Raw genomic sequence first — 11,826 nt, forward strand, 5'->3', positions numbered from 1 at the left:
AGAAACTGAGGCAAGGATTCCGTTTTAGCAGCTCTTCTCACCCAATTCCCTTGGAATTATGGATCCACAGCACCAGGCCAGGATTAGGTTGGATATTTGGGAATATTTCCTCCCTGAAAAGGTGCCCAACCACTGGAATGGGCTGTCCAGTGGAGTCCCCATCCCTGGAAGTGTGCCAAAAACCCGTGGATCACCACTCCAAAAACCCATGGATCACCATCCCAAAAACCTGTGGCTCATCATCCCAAAAACCTGAGGCTCACCACTCCAAAAACCCATGGATCACCATCCCAAAAACCTGAGGATCACCACCCCAAAAACCTGTGGCTCATCATCCCAAAAACCCATGGATCACCACCACAAAAACCCGAGGATCACCATCCCAAAATCCCATGGACCACCATCGCAAAAACCTGAGGATCACCACCCCAAAAACCCGTGCATCACCATCCCAAAAACCTGTGGCTCATCATCCCAAAAACCCGAGGATCACCATCCCAAAAACCCCTGGATGTGGCCCTTGGGGACATGCTTTAGTGGTGGCGGGGCTCATGCTTGGATTTGTGTCTTGGAATGTTTTTCCAGCCTCAATTCCAAGATTCCAGGGAGCAGCTGAGTGACCTCCACCCCACAAAAACCCCAGAATTTCCTCCTAGCCAGGAATCCCTATGGAATTAGAGGGAATGATAAAGAAAAGCAGGATAATTAAAATTTTTCCAAGTAGTTGTGCACAGCACCTCAAACTGGGGAAAATCCTGAAGGTTCTCCCGATGTTTTTCGCAGCAGGATTTGGGAAGGGACAGCAGGATCTGCAAGAGCTCTGGATTCCGAGGAGCTGCAAATCCCAGCAGGGAAAAAAAAATCACCCAGGAAGCTGCAAAAAACCTCCAAAATTGATCCCAGCCTGGGATTTGAGTTTAGCAAAGCCATGGATCCGGCCTGGACCCAGCCCAGCACATTCCCAAGGGTGAGCAGCACGCTCATTTGTTGGGATCAGGGCATGGAAAGAAGGAGAAATAATTAACCAAGATAAAACCAGAAGGACTGGCCCCAAATTCCAGCTCCTGGCACCTCAAGTGTCGGGATTTTGGCAGATCCAGATCCATAACCCTGGCTCGCGTCCTTCCCTAAAATCAACACCTAAAGTAAATATTTGGAATTGTCCCGGCCAGCGGCAGCTCTGGATAAATGTTTTTTCCAGTGGTTTGTGCTGTGATGATTCCAAGCCCTTTGGCACCACCCCAAATCCATCGATCACCGGCAGCCACGACGTTTTCCTTTTGTTAAAAATCGGGAATTCATTCCTTTGCCAGCCTTTTTTGCTCCTCGTGGACCCTGCGCTCTGTGGGAGCTGCTCCGCTTGGCCAGAGCTGGAGAGTGGAAAATAAACAGGGCTCACATTCCCGGGATTTTGGCTGTCAAGGGAAGCAGGGAAGGATGGGGACCACCAGAAAGTGGGAATTGTGGTTTTCCACGAGGGGATGTTCCTTCCCAACTTCCTGGACATTCCTTGGCACCTCCAGAGCTCTTCGGATTTGTGGGATCATGGATTTCTGAGTTTTCCTCAAAATTTGGATTGGTATCCAGATTTTTCCATATTTTTTCCACGATTTAGAGGCTCTTCAGCCTCATTCCCAAATTTTGGGGACATCTTGGTGGTGGCCTTGGCATGTTCAAAGCTCTTTGGATTTGTGGGATCGTGGATTTCTGAGTTTTCCTCAAAATTTGGATTGGTGTCTGGATTTTCCCTCATTTTTTCCATGTTTTCCACGATTTAGAGGCTCTTCAGCCTCATTCCCAAATTTTGGGGACATCTTGGTGGTGGCCTTGGCACCTCCAGAGCTCTTTGGATCTGTGGGATCTTGGATTTCCAAGTTTTCCTCAAAATTTGGATTGGTATCCAGATTTTTCCATATTTTTTCCACTATTTAGAGGCTCTTCAGCCTCATTCCCAACTTCCTGGACATTCCTTGGCACCTCCAGAGCTCGAGATCTGCAGGATCCTGGATTTCTGAGTTTTCATCAAAATTTGGATTGGTGTCTGGATTTTCCCTCATTTTTTCCATATTTTTTCCACGATTTAGAGGCTCTTCAGCCTCATTCCCAAATTCTGGGGACATCTTGGTGGTGGCCTTGGCAAGTCCAAAACTCTTTGGATTTGTGGAATTGTGGATTTCTGAGTTTTCCTCAAATTTTGGATCAGTATCCAGATTTTTCCACATTTTTTTCCATGATTAGAGGTTCATCAGCCTCATTCCCAACTTCCTGGACATTCCTTGGCACCTCCAGAGCTCTTTGGATCTGCGGCATCCTGGATTTCTGAGTTTTCATCAAAATTTGGATCGGTATCCACATTTTCCCACATTTTTTCCAAGATTTTCCATGTTTTCCATGAGGAAATGTTCCTCAAATATAACAAAATTCTAATTTTCCCCCGAATTCCAGGTGAATCTTCCCGTTGAAAAGAGGAATTAGTTCCCAATCCCAGAAAAAAAAATCCCCTGGGAAGCTCCTGGAGTGTGAGCAATTTTTAATAAGGGTTTTTAATTCCCACAGAGTTTTTGATCACCCCAAAAATTGGAGCAGGGCTCCCACACGGACAGGATTGGGAATGGAAATCCATTGGGAATTCCTTTGGAAAATGGAATTTCCCAGCTCAAATCCATGGAATTTTCAGCTGGGGAAACCCCAAAAATTCTTGATTAAAAGGGGACACGGGGATTTTGGGTTGAGTCGTTCCACATTTAAATCCCAGAATGTTTTTAATTAATTAGATTTTAATAATTTTATTTTTTCCCCTGTATTTTAGGGGCTTTTCCAAAGGTTTCTCTTTAGGTTTCCACATCAATTTTCCATGGATTCCGTGGAAAAACACGGGGGGCTCCATCCTCAGTCATTCCATTTTTAATTGGAAAACTCCTTTTCCTTTTTCCCCAGTTATTTTTTATTAAAAATCAGAGACCACCACCCGATTTTAGCCATAAATACCCGGGTCTGGACAGTTAAATTCCCTTTTTTTTTTTTTAAGGAATTCACACTTCCAAAGGCTTGGAGTGACATCTAGCGACTGCCTGGGCCAGGCAGGAAAATCTGGGAATAAATTCCAAAAGGATCCCTTTGCTTCAACAGCAAAATCCCAAAGTTATCCCCAATTATTTATGGGGGAAAATCGGATTATTTTCATTTTTGAGTTCTTTGTTTTGAGCGTGCAATGTTTGAAATTCGGAGGAAAAACAATTTAAAAAATATTGCAATGCTGGGGACTAAAGATTCCAAGGAAATCAGGAGGGAAAAAATTCCCTTTAAAATAATTTGGCCTCATCCTCACCTGATTTTGCTTCCCAGGTGGAATTTTTCCAGGGAAAATAAAGGGGAAAGGTGGAAAAATAATGGGAAATTGGATGTTATTCTGGGAATAAATGGATTTATTTGCTATTTTCCTGGGGAAAAAGGGTGAGATAGATAAAATAATAGGAAAATGTGCGTTTTGATGGGAATAGATGGATTTATTTGGCATCTTCTGGGGAAAAAAAAAGGCTGAGTAGGATAAAATAAAAAGAAAATGGAAGTTATGATGGGGATAAATTGATTTATTTGTGATTTCCCTGGGAAAAAAAGTGTAAAGGTGGATAAAACACTGGGAAATTTGATGTAATTCTGGGAATAAATGGATTTATTTGTAATTTTTCTGGGAAAATAAAGAGAATACGCAGGCAAGAATTAGAAATAAATATAATTATAAATAAATATTCACATTACAGGTAATTTATCACGATACAGACAACATTGATGAACCTCAGATGGCAAATGGATGTTGAAAAAACTGGAATTTGCTGACATCTTGGAAAATTCCTGCTTTGGAATAGGATATTTTGGGGAAAAAAATACTCCCTGGTAATCCCTATGCATGCATTATAATTATAATTATTATAATAATTATAATAATTGAGTTGAACATGCTAAAAGAATTGAGTTTCTGCAGGGTTTTAGTTTTGTTTTAGGAAAAAAGCCTTGAAATTTTCAAAATTAAAAAAAAAAACCTTTGGAAGATTTTTGATCTTCGGTAATTAATTAATTAAAACAAGAATAACAAAAAAAAAAAATAAAACTACAGCGTAATTGATCCCTTTGGTAGTCCTAATTGCTAAAATTCCTAATTTTGCAGAGCAAAAAGATAAGAGGAATTGGCACTTTTTTCACTTCTAATTTTCCTGTGCTTTTTGTCTCTTCCAGCCAGAGTTGGGAAGGAGGGAATGGAATGGGAATGAAAAGTGCAGAGTGCAACAAACACCAAAAAAAAAATATTCAAAAAAACCTCCCCAAAAAGCCGTTTAAAAAATGCAATTTGACATTTCCAAAGTAAAAACCGCGCAGGCTGCAGGAGCTGCAGCTGCCACAGGGGACTGGGAAAATTCTGGAGCAGCTGCCACTGGAAAAAGTTGGAATTCCAGGTTTGGAGATAAAGAAACCACGTCTGAGTCCTGTGTGAGCCGTGGTTATTTTGGTGTAGGCAGGACTGAGGGAAAAACCCCAAATTTTGGGGGTGTCACTGATAATTAATTCAATTTTAGTTCCTCTGCAAGGAAGTTTTGGAGACAAGGGGGGAATTCCCCCAGCTCTGAGTGCCTAAATGAGATTTTTTAGTGTGCTGAAAAGAGAAATAAAGTTCTCCAAATTGAATTTTTGGGGTGGGGGGAACCTCCTTCTCTTGAGTACACAAATTTCACTTTTGTACCTTAAATCCCCACCTTTGGGCATACGGGTTTTGAACTCCCACTGATCAATCCTTGCTCGTTTGTATTAAAAATAAATCTGATTTTGAAGTCTTGGAGCAGCCAGGGAGCTCCTGAGTGAGTGCTGGAGGGAAATGAGCTCAAAACAACACCTGGAGGCTTTGCAAAGCTAAAAAAATCTTCTCCCAAAATAAGAATAAATTTAATTTCTGCCCAAACTCAGCCACCTCCCTTTGGAGCTGCCAGGTGAGTTATGAACACTGCCTTTCAAAGGGCAAAAAAAGACAAATGAGCAGATTTCATGACTCCATCCTCTCCCTGCAGCTATCCCAGGAAAAGCTGATCCCTTTTCCTACCCTCTGGAGTCATCTGGTCCCGGTTTGGGCTCTTCCCTCCGTGCCAAGCTGGCATTTCCTTGCCAGGGAATAAACAGCAGCCTCATTTTAGTCTTATCAGCATCAAAACTTAGCATGACCTTTAGCGAATCAAGCTCAGAATCTGTTCAAACTTTTCGCCCCACTTCTCTCCCCACTTTTTCTCTACTTTTTGTGTTTTGCCACCTTTTATTTGCCTTCAATCCTGGCATTTGGCCTTTTTCTGTGCTGCCTGGCACCTAATTTACTTTATTGTTTTAAGCAACTTTAACCATGCCACGTCAGCAGCTCTCAGGGAGTCTAGGGGTGACAATGAGTCGTGCAAAATCTTTTTCAGAGTAATTAACCCCTGACCCCAATTAGCTGCTCTTCCCTAAATCCAGCCAGGCCTGCATCCCACAGCCTTTGGGAGCAGTGCCCGAGGGGAACGATTTGTTCCCAATGTTCTGAGGGAGAAACTGAGGCAAGAATTCCATTTCATCATCTCTTCCCACTCAGTTCTGCTGGAATTATGGATCCACAGCACCAGGCTGGCATTTGGGAGATTTGTCCTTGGATATGGAGTGGGAGATTCCAGGATTCTGCTCTTGCCTAAATCCAGCCATGCCTGCATCCCAAAGCCTTTAGGCCCAATGTTCTGAGGGAGAAACCGAGGCGAGAATCCCATTTCAACGGGGTTCTCCCCGTGTAACAGCAACCAGAGTCCACCATCCCGAGGCTTCTTCCCGAGCCTTTCAGGGGATGCCGTCCTTCCTCTGGCAGCACTGCGAGGGAGGCACCCCCCAGTCGTACATGTAGGAAAGCCTGAGTTTAACCTCCTCCTTACAGAGCTTCCCTTCCTTGGCCAGCGTCTGGTGCTTCTCCAGCATGTCCTCGATGCTCTGCTTGTGAGTCACGATGTATTTGTTGCTGCAGCCGCGCGATTTGTACTCGGTGTCGAAGCGGGGGTCGTGCACTCTCTTCACGTCGATGGGCGCCAGCCACACCCCCAGGGACACGTCCTCGCTCTGCCACAGGTTCAGGTAGTCCCTGCTGAGCCGCAGGTAGCGCACCAGGTCGGCGGAGATCACGTAGCCGCCGCCCAGCGCGTAGGGCAGGTAATAATCACACAGCAGCCAGGCGCTCTCCTTCCACTTCCCCCCGGACTTCACCCGCCCGCGGCCCGAGAAGAAGCCCCAGTAGAGGCGCCGCGGCTCCTTGGCCCTCAGCTCCTCCACCAGCACGTCCAAGCGCACGAAGGTGTCGTCGTCCGCCTTGAGGGCGAACTGGAAGTCCAGGTGCGCATCCAGCCACACGTAGGTCGCCAGCACCTTGGCCGTGAGGTTCTCGTAGGAGTCGCGCAGCTCCGGCAGCAGCAGCAGGTCGCGGTGGCGGCTCTGCTCCAGCTCCAGGCTCCGCAGCTCCTCGGCGCCCAGCCCCGCCGTGCCCACCACGAAGCGGCTCCAGACGTGGCCGTGGGGCGCCTGCCGCGCCGCCGCCATCCAGGTGCTGCGGATGATGCTGCGCCGCTCGCTGTACTTGGGGCCGCTCATCACCACCACGGCCACGAAGGCGCTGCCCTCAGGGCCGGGCGGCGGCGCGGCGCGGGCCCCGCGGCCGGGCTGGCTGTGCGGGAGCGCGGGGGGCGCGGGCAGCGGGCGCAGCCCCTCGGAGGTGCACTTGGCGAGGTAGAGCAGGACGGCGGCGCAGAGCGAGAGCCCGCCGAGCCCCAGCGCGGTGCGGTGCCGGCTGAGCCGCCGCAGCGCCTTCATGGCCGCGGGGCCCCTCACGGCCGGCGCCGCCGCCGCGCCCACCGCGTTTAGGCGGGAACGGCGGTACGGCCGCCGGGAGGGGACAAGCTTTCTGCGGGAGCGCTCACCGCGCGCCGCTGCAGCGCTGCGGTGGTTTCATGGCTCTCCCGCGCTTTCCGCCTCCTCCTCGGGGAAGCGGCGGCTCCGTCCCTGCTCCCGCCGCCGCTCCGGTGCTTCCTGCACCGGGGCAAGGGGCGGGAGGAGGGGCGGAGGCCTCAGCGCTTGACGCGGCGGCTGCCATCTTTGAGTAGGGCACCTGAGGCGGAGGAGGCGCCATCTTGGGTTTGGGCACTGCGCCGTGGCCGTGCCTTATTAATGGAATCATGGAATGGTAAAAGGTTGGGATGGGCTCAAAGCCCAACCAGTGCCACCCTCTGCCATGGGCAGGGACACCTTCCACTATCCCAGGCTGCTCCAAGCCTCCACGTCCAACCTGGCCTTGGGCAATTCCAGGGATGGGCAGTCTCAGCTGGTCCAGGGGGTTTGCATTAGATGCTATTTAAGGTCCCTTCCAACCCAAACCATTCCATGTTTCACTGAAAACAGCCACGCACACACAGCCAGGAAGCAGGAAGAGATCAACACGTTAACAACCGAGAAAACGATAGGACCGCCAGGAAAACGCCCCTTTGCCCCCAGTCTGCCGGAAATGGCGGCTGCCCTCACCTAAGATGGCGCCGCCCTCACCTAAGATGGCGGCCGCGCCTTCCCGCCGCGCGGCGCAGTGACAACACTTCCGCCTCCTCCCCGCCTCCCTCCGCCCTGGCAGCGCCGGGCTCCGTGAGGGCCGTGAGGGGCCGCGGGCGCTCAGCGGCGGCCGGGCCCGGGCTGAGCCTCCCCGCGGCCGTCACGGCGCTCGGGGCAGCGGCCGCTCCCTGCCGAGCGGCTCCCGGTGAGTGTGGGCGGCTCCTCCCGCAGCCCCGCGGGCATCGTGGCGAGTTCTGAGGGGCTCCGAGGGGTTCTGAGGGCTGTGAGAGATTCTGAGGGGTTCTGGGGGCTCTGAGGGATTCTGGGGGCTCTGAGGGCTTTGAGGAGCTCTGGGGGCTCTGAGGATTTCTGGGGGTTTTGGGGGCTGTGACGGGTTTTGGGGGCTCTGAGGGCTTTGAGGAGTTCTGGGGCTCTGAGGGTTTCTGGGGGTTTTGGGGCCTCTGAGGGGTTTTGGGGCCTCTGAGGGGTTTTGGGGGCTCTGAGGGGTTTTGGGGTCTCTGAGGGCTTTGAGGAGTTCTGGGAGCCCTGAGGGGTTTGGGTTCCTTGGCACGCTCTCTCTGTTGGATTTGGGATTATTTTTTCCCTGGAATGGGGAGGGATGATTCCTGTGGGCACTTCCAGTGCAGGACACTCGGATTTGATGGCTCTGGGCCAGGATTTGGGATTATTTTTTCCCTGGAATGATCCCTGAGAGTCACTTCCAGGGCAGGATATTTGGATTTGGTGGCTCTGGGATAGGATTTGGGATTATTTTTTCCCTGGAATCATCCCTGTGAGTCACTTCCAGGGCTGAATATTTGGATTTGATGGCTCTGGGCCAGGATTTGGGATTATTTTTTCCCTGGAATGGCCCCCATGGGTCACTTCCAGGGCAGGACACTCGGATTTGATGGCTCTGGGCCAGGATTTGGGATTATTTTTTCCCTGGAATCATCCCTATGGTCATTTCCAGGGCAGGATATTCGGATTTGATGGCTCTGGGATAGGATTTGGGATTATTTTTTCCCTGGAATCATCCCTATGGTCACTTCCAGTGCAGGATATTTGGATTTGGTGGTTCTGGGATAGAATTTGGGATTATTTTTTCCCTGGAATCATCCCTATGGTCACTTCCAGGGCAGGATATTTGGATTTGGTGGCTCTGGGCCAGGATTTGGGATTATTTTTTCCCTGGAATCATCCCTATGGTCATTTCCAGGGCAGGATATTCGGATTTGGTGGCTCTGGGATAGAATTTGGGATTATTTTTTCCCTGGAATCATCCCTGTGGTCATTTCCAGGGCAGGATATTCGGATTTGATGGCTCTGGGATAGAATTTGGGATTATTTTTTCCCTGGAATCATCCCTGTGGTCATTTCCAGGGCAGGATATTTGGATTTGGTGGCTCTGGGATAGAATTTGGGATTATTTTTTCCCTGGAATCATCCCTGTGGTCATTTCCAGGGCAGGATATTTGGATTTGGTGGCTCTGGGATAGAATTTGGGATTATTTTTTCCCTGGAATCATCCCTGTGGTCATTTCCAGGGCAGGATATTTGGATTTGGTGGCTCTGGGATAGAATTTGGGATTATTTTTTCCCTGGAATCATCCCTGTGGTCATTTCCAGGGCAGGATATTTGGATTTGGTGGCTCTGGGATAGAATTTGGGATTATTTTTTCCCTGGAATCATCCCTGTGGTCATTTCCAGGGCAGGATATTTGGATTTGGTGGCTCTGGGATAGAATTTGGGATTATTTTTTCCCTGGAATCATCCCTATGGTCATTTCCAGGGCAGGATATTTGGATTTGGTGGCTCTGGGATAGGATTTGGGATTATTTTTTCCCTGGAATGGCCCCCATGGGTCATTTCCAGGGCAGGATATTTGGATTTGGTGGCTCTGGGATAGGATTTAGGATTATTTTTTCCCTGGAATCATCCCTATGGTCATTTCCAGGGCAGGATATTTGGATTTGGTGGCTCTGGGATAGAATTTGGGATTATTTTTTCCCTGGAATGGCCCCCATGGGTCACTTGCAGTGCAGGATATTTGGATTTGGTGGCTCTGGGATAGAATTTGGGATTATTTTTTCCCTGGAATCATCCCTATGGTCATTTCCAGGGCAGGATATTTGGATTTGGTGGCTCTGGGCCAGGATTTGGGATTATTTTTTCCCTGGAATCATCCCTATGGTCACTTCCAGTGCAGGATATTTGGATTTGGTGGCTCTGGGATAGAATTTGGGATTATTTTTTCCCTGGAATCATCCCTATGGTCATTTCCAGGGCAGGATATTTGGATTTGGTGGTTCTGGGATAGGATTTGGGATTATTTTTTCCCTGGAATGGCCCCCATGGGTCATTTCCAGGGCAGGATATTTGGATTTGGTGGTTCTGGGATAGGATTTGGGATTATTTTTTCCCTGGAATCATCCCTGTGGTCATTTCCAGGGCAGGATACTCGGATTTGGTGGCTCTGGGACAGCTCATCCCTGCCGCTGTTTCCTGGGTGTTTCCAGCTCTGCTTTCTCTTGGGTCTGCCCCTATAAATTCCATATATTTATTATTTCACAGGCTTTTTTAATGCCTGACATCAAAAACTCCTCTACTTTTGTGTAGGGACCTCAGAATTTGTTATTGTGCGTAGGTTTTTTACACTTCTATATGTATACTTTAATATAATTACATATATGTTTTGTGTACCTATAAATATCTATACTTACATGTATATAAAGAAGTTATGCACGTGTATGTAAACAAGTGATTAATAATATAAATATATATGTGTGTGTATATATCAAAAACTCCTCTATTTTTTTGTAGGTTCCTCTAAATTTATTTTTGTGCATATGTATACAAACATATATGTATACTCTTATATATATACTCTAATATATTCACATATATATAAAAAACATGTATAAAATATATGTACGTATTTAGATATGTGTATATTAAGTTCATATATTTATAAGTATATACATATAAATACAAGTAAACATATGTATATACATATAAATTTAAATAAAATATTTATAGATGAATATTTATTTATATGTATATAAGTTATGTAGATATGTTTATGTGTATAAGTTAAGCACATATAATTATATGTGTATAAGTAAATTATACACATATAATTTAAAAAATAAAAAAATACTTTGTAGAGATTATTTTAATTTCTATATGCTCATTAATCTCCTCTTGCTTCAGTGTTTAAATTGGTTTTTCTCCTTTTTTCCTTTTGGATCCTTTCACCCACAATGACCTTTTCCTTCAACGTTTGATGTATTTTTCCTTTATTTTCCTTTTACAGTGACATCTTGCTTCAGAATTTAATTTGTTTTTCCTCTTATTCTTCTTTTAGATCATTTAACCCACAGTGAACTTTTGCTTCAAAATTTAATAGATTTTTCCTATGTCTTTCCTTTTAGATCCTTTCACCCACAATGACCTTTTCCTTCAAAATTTAATGTAATTTTTCCTATTTTTTCCTTCTAGATCCTTTCACCCACAGTGACCTTTTCCTTCAAAATTTAATGTAATTTTTCCTCTTTTCTTCCTTTCAGATCCTTTAACCCCCAATGACCTTTTCCTTCAAAATTTAATGTATTTTTCCTCTTTTTTCCTTTCAGATCCTTTATCCTACAGTAACCTTTTCCTTCAAAATTTAATGTATTCTTCCTCTTTTTTCCTTTTAGATCCTTTCACCCACAGTGACCTTTTCCTTCAAAATTTAATGTATTTTTCCTCTTTTCTTCCTTTTAGATCCTTTCACCCACGATGAACTTTTCCTTCAAAATTTAATGTAATTTTTCCTCTTTTTTCCTTTCAGATCCTTTATCCCACAGTAACCTTTTCCTTCAAAATTTAATGTATTCTTCCTCTTTTTTCCTTTTAGATCCTTTATCCCACAGTAACCTTTTCCTTCAAAATTTAATGTATTCTTCCTCTTTTTTCCTTCTAGATCCTTTCACCCACAATGACATCTTGCTTCATAGTTTAATTTTCCTTTCAGATCCTTTAACCCCCAATGACCTTTTCCTTCAAAATTTAATGTAATTTTTCCTCTTTTCTTCCTTTCAGATCCTTTAACCCCCAATGACCTTTTCCTTCAAAATTTAATGTATTTTTTCCTCTTTTTTCCTTTCAGATCCTTTATCCCACAGTGACCTTTTCCTTCAAAATTTAATGTATTCTTCCTATTTTTTCCTTCCAGATCCTTTCACCCCCAATGACCT

At 46.0% G+C, this 11,826-nt stretch overlaps 1 protein-coding gene across 1 annotated transcript; it reads right to left on the bottom strand.

Moving 5' to 3' along the window:
- Nucleotides 1–3,683: 3,683 nt before the first annotated feature.
- On the bottom strand, nt 3,684–7,056 carry B3GALT6 (beta-1,3-galactosyltransferase 6). Its single transcript, XM_068171724.1, has one exon. It carries the CDS (start codon nt 6,856–6,858, stop codon nt 5,842–5,844), a length of 1,017 nt encoding a protein of 338 aa, XP_068027825.1. The 5' UTR covers nt 6,859–7,056; the 3' UTR covers nt 3,684–5,841.
- Nucleotides 7,057–11,826: the final 4,770 nt, after the last annotated feature.

The sequence above is a fragment of the Anomalospiza imberbis genome, chromosome 23 (assembly GCF_031753505.1).
Source record: "Anomalospiza imberbis isolate Cuckoo-Finch-1a 21T00152 chromosome 23, ASM3175350v1, whole genome shotgun sequence".
Taxonomy (NCBI): domain Eukaryota; kingdom Metazoa; phylum Chordata; class Aves; order Passeriformes; family Viduidae; genus Anomalospiza; species Anomalospiza imberbis.

Coding starts and splice junctions, on each gene's coding strand:
- B3GALT6 (XM_068171724.1), bottom strand. CDS start 6,858: ATGAAGGCGCTGCGGCGGCTCAGCCGGCACCGCACCGCGCTGGGGCTC.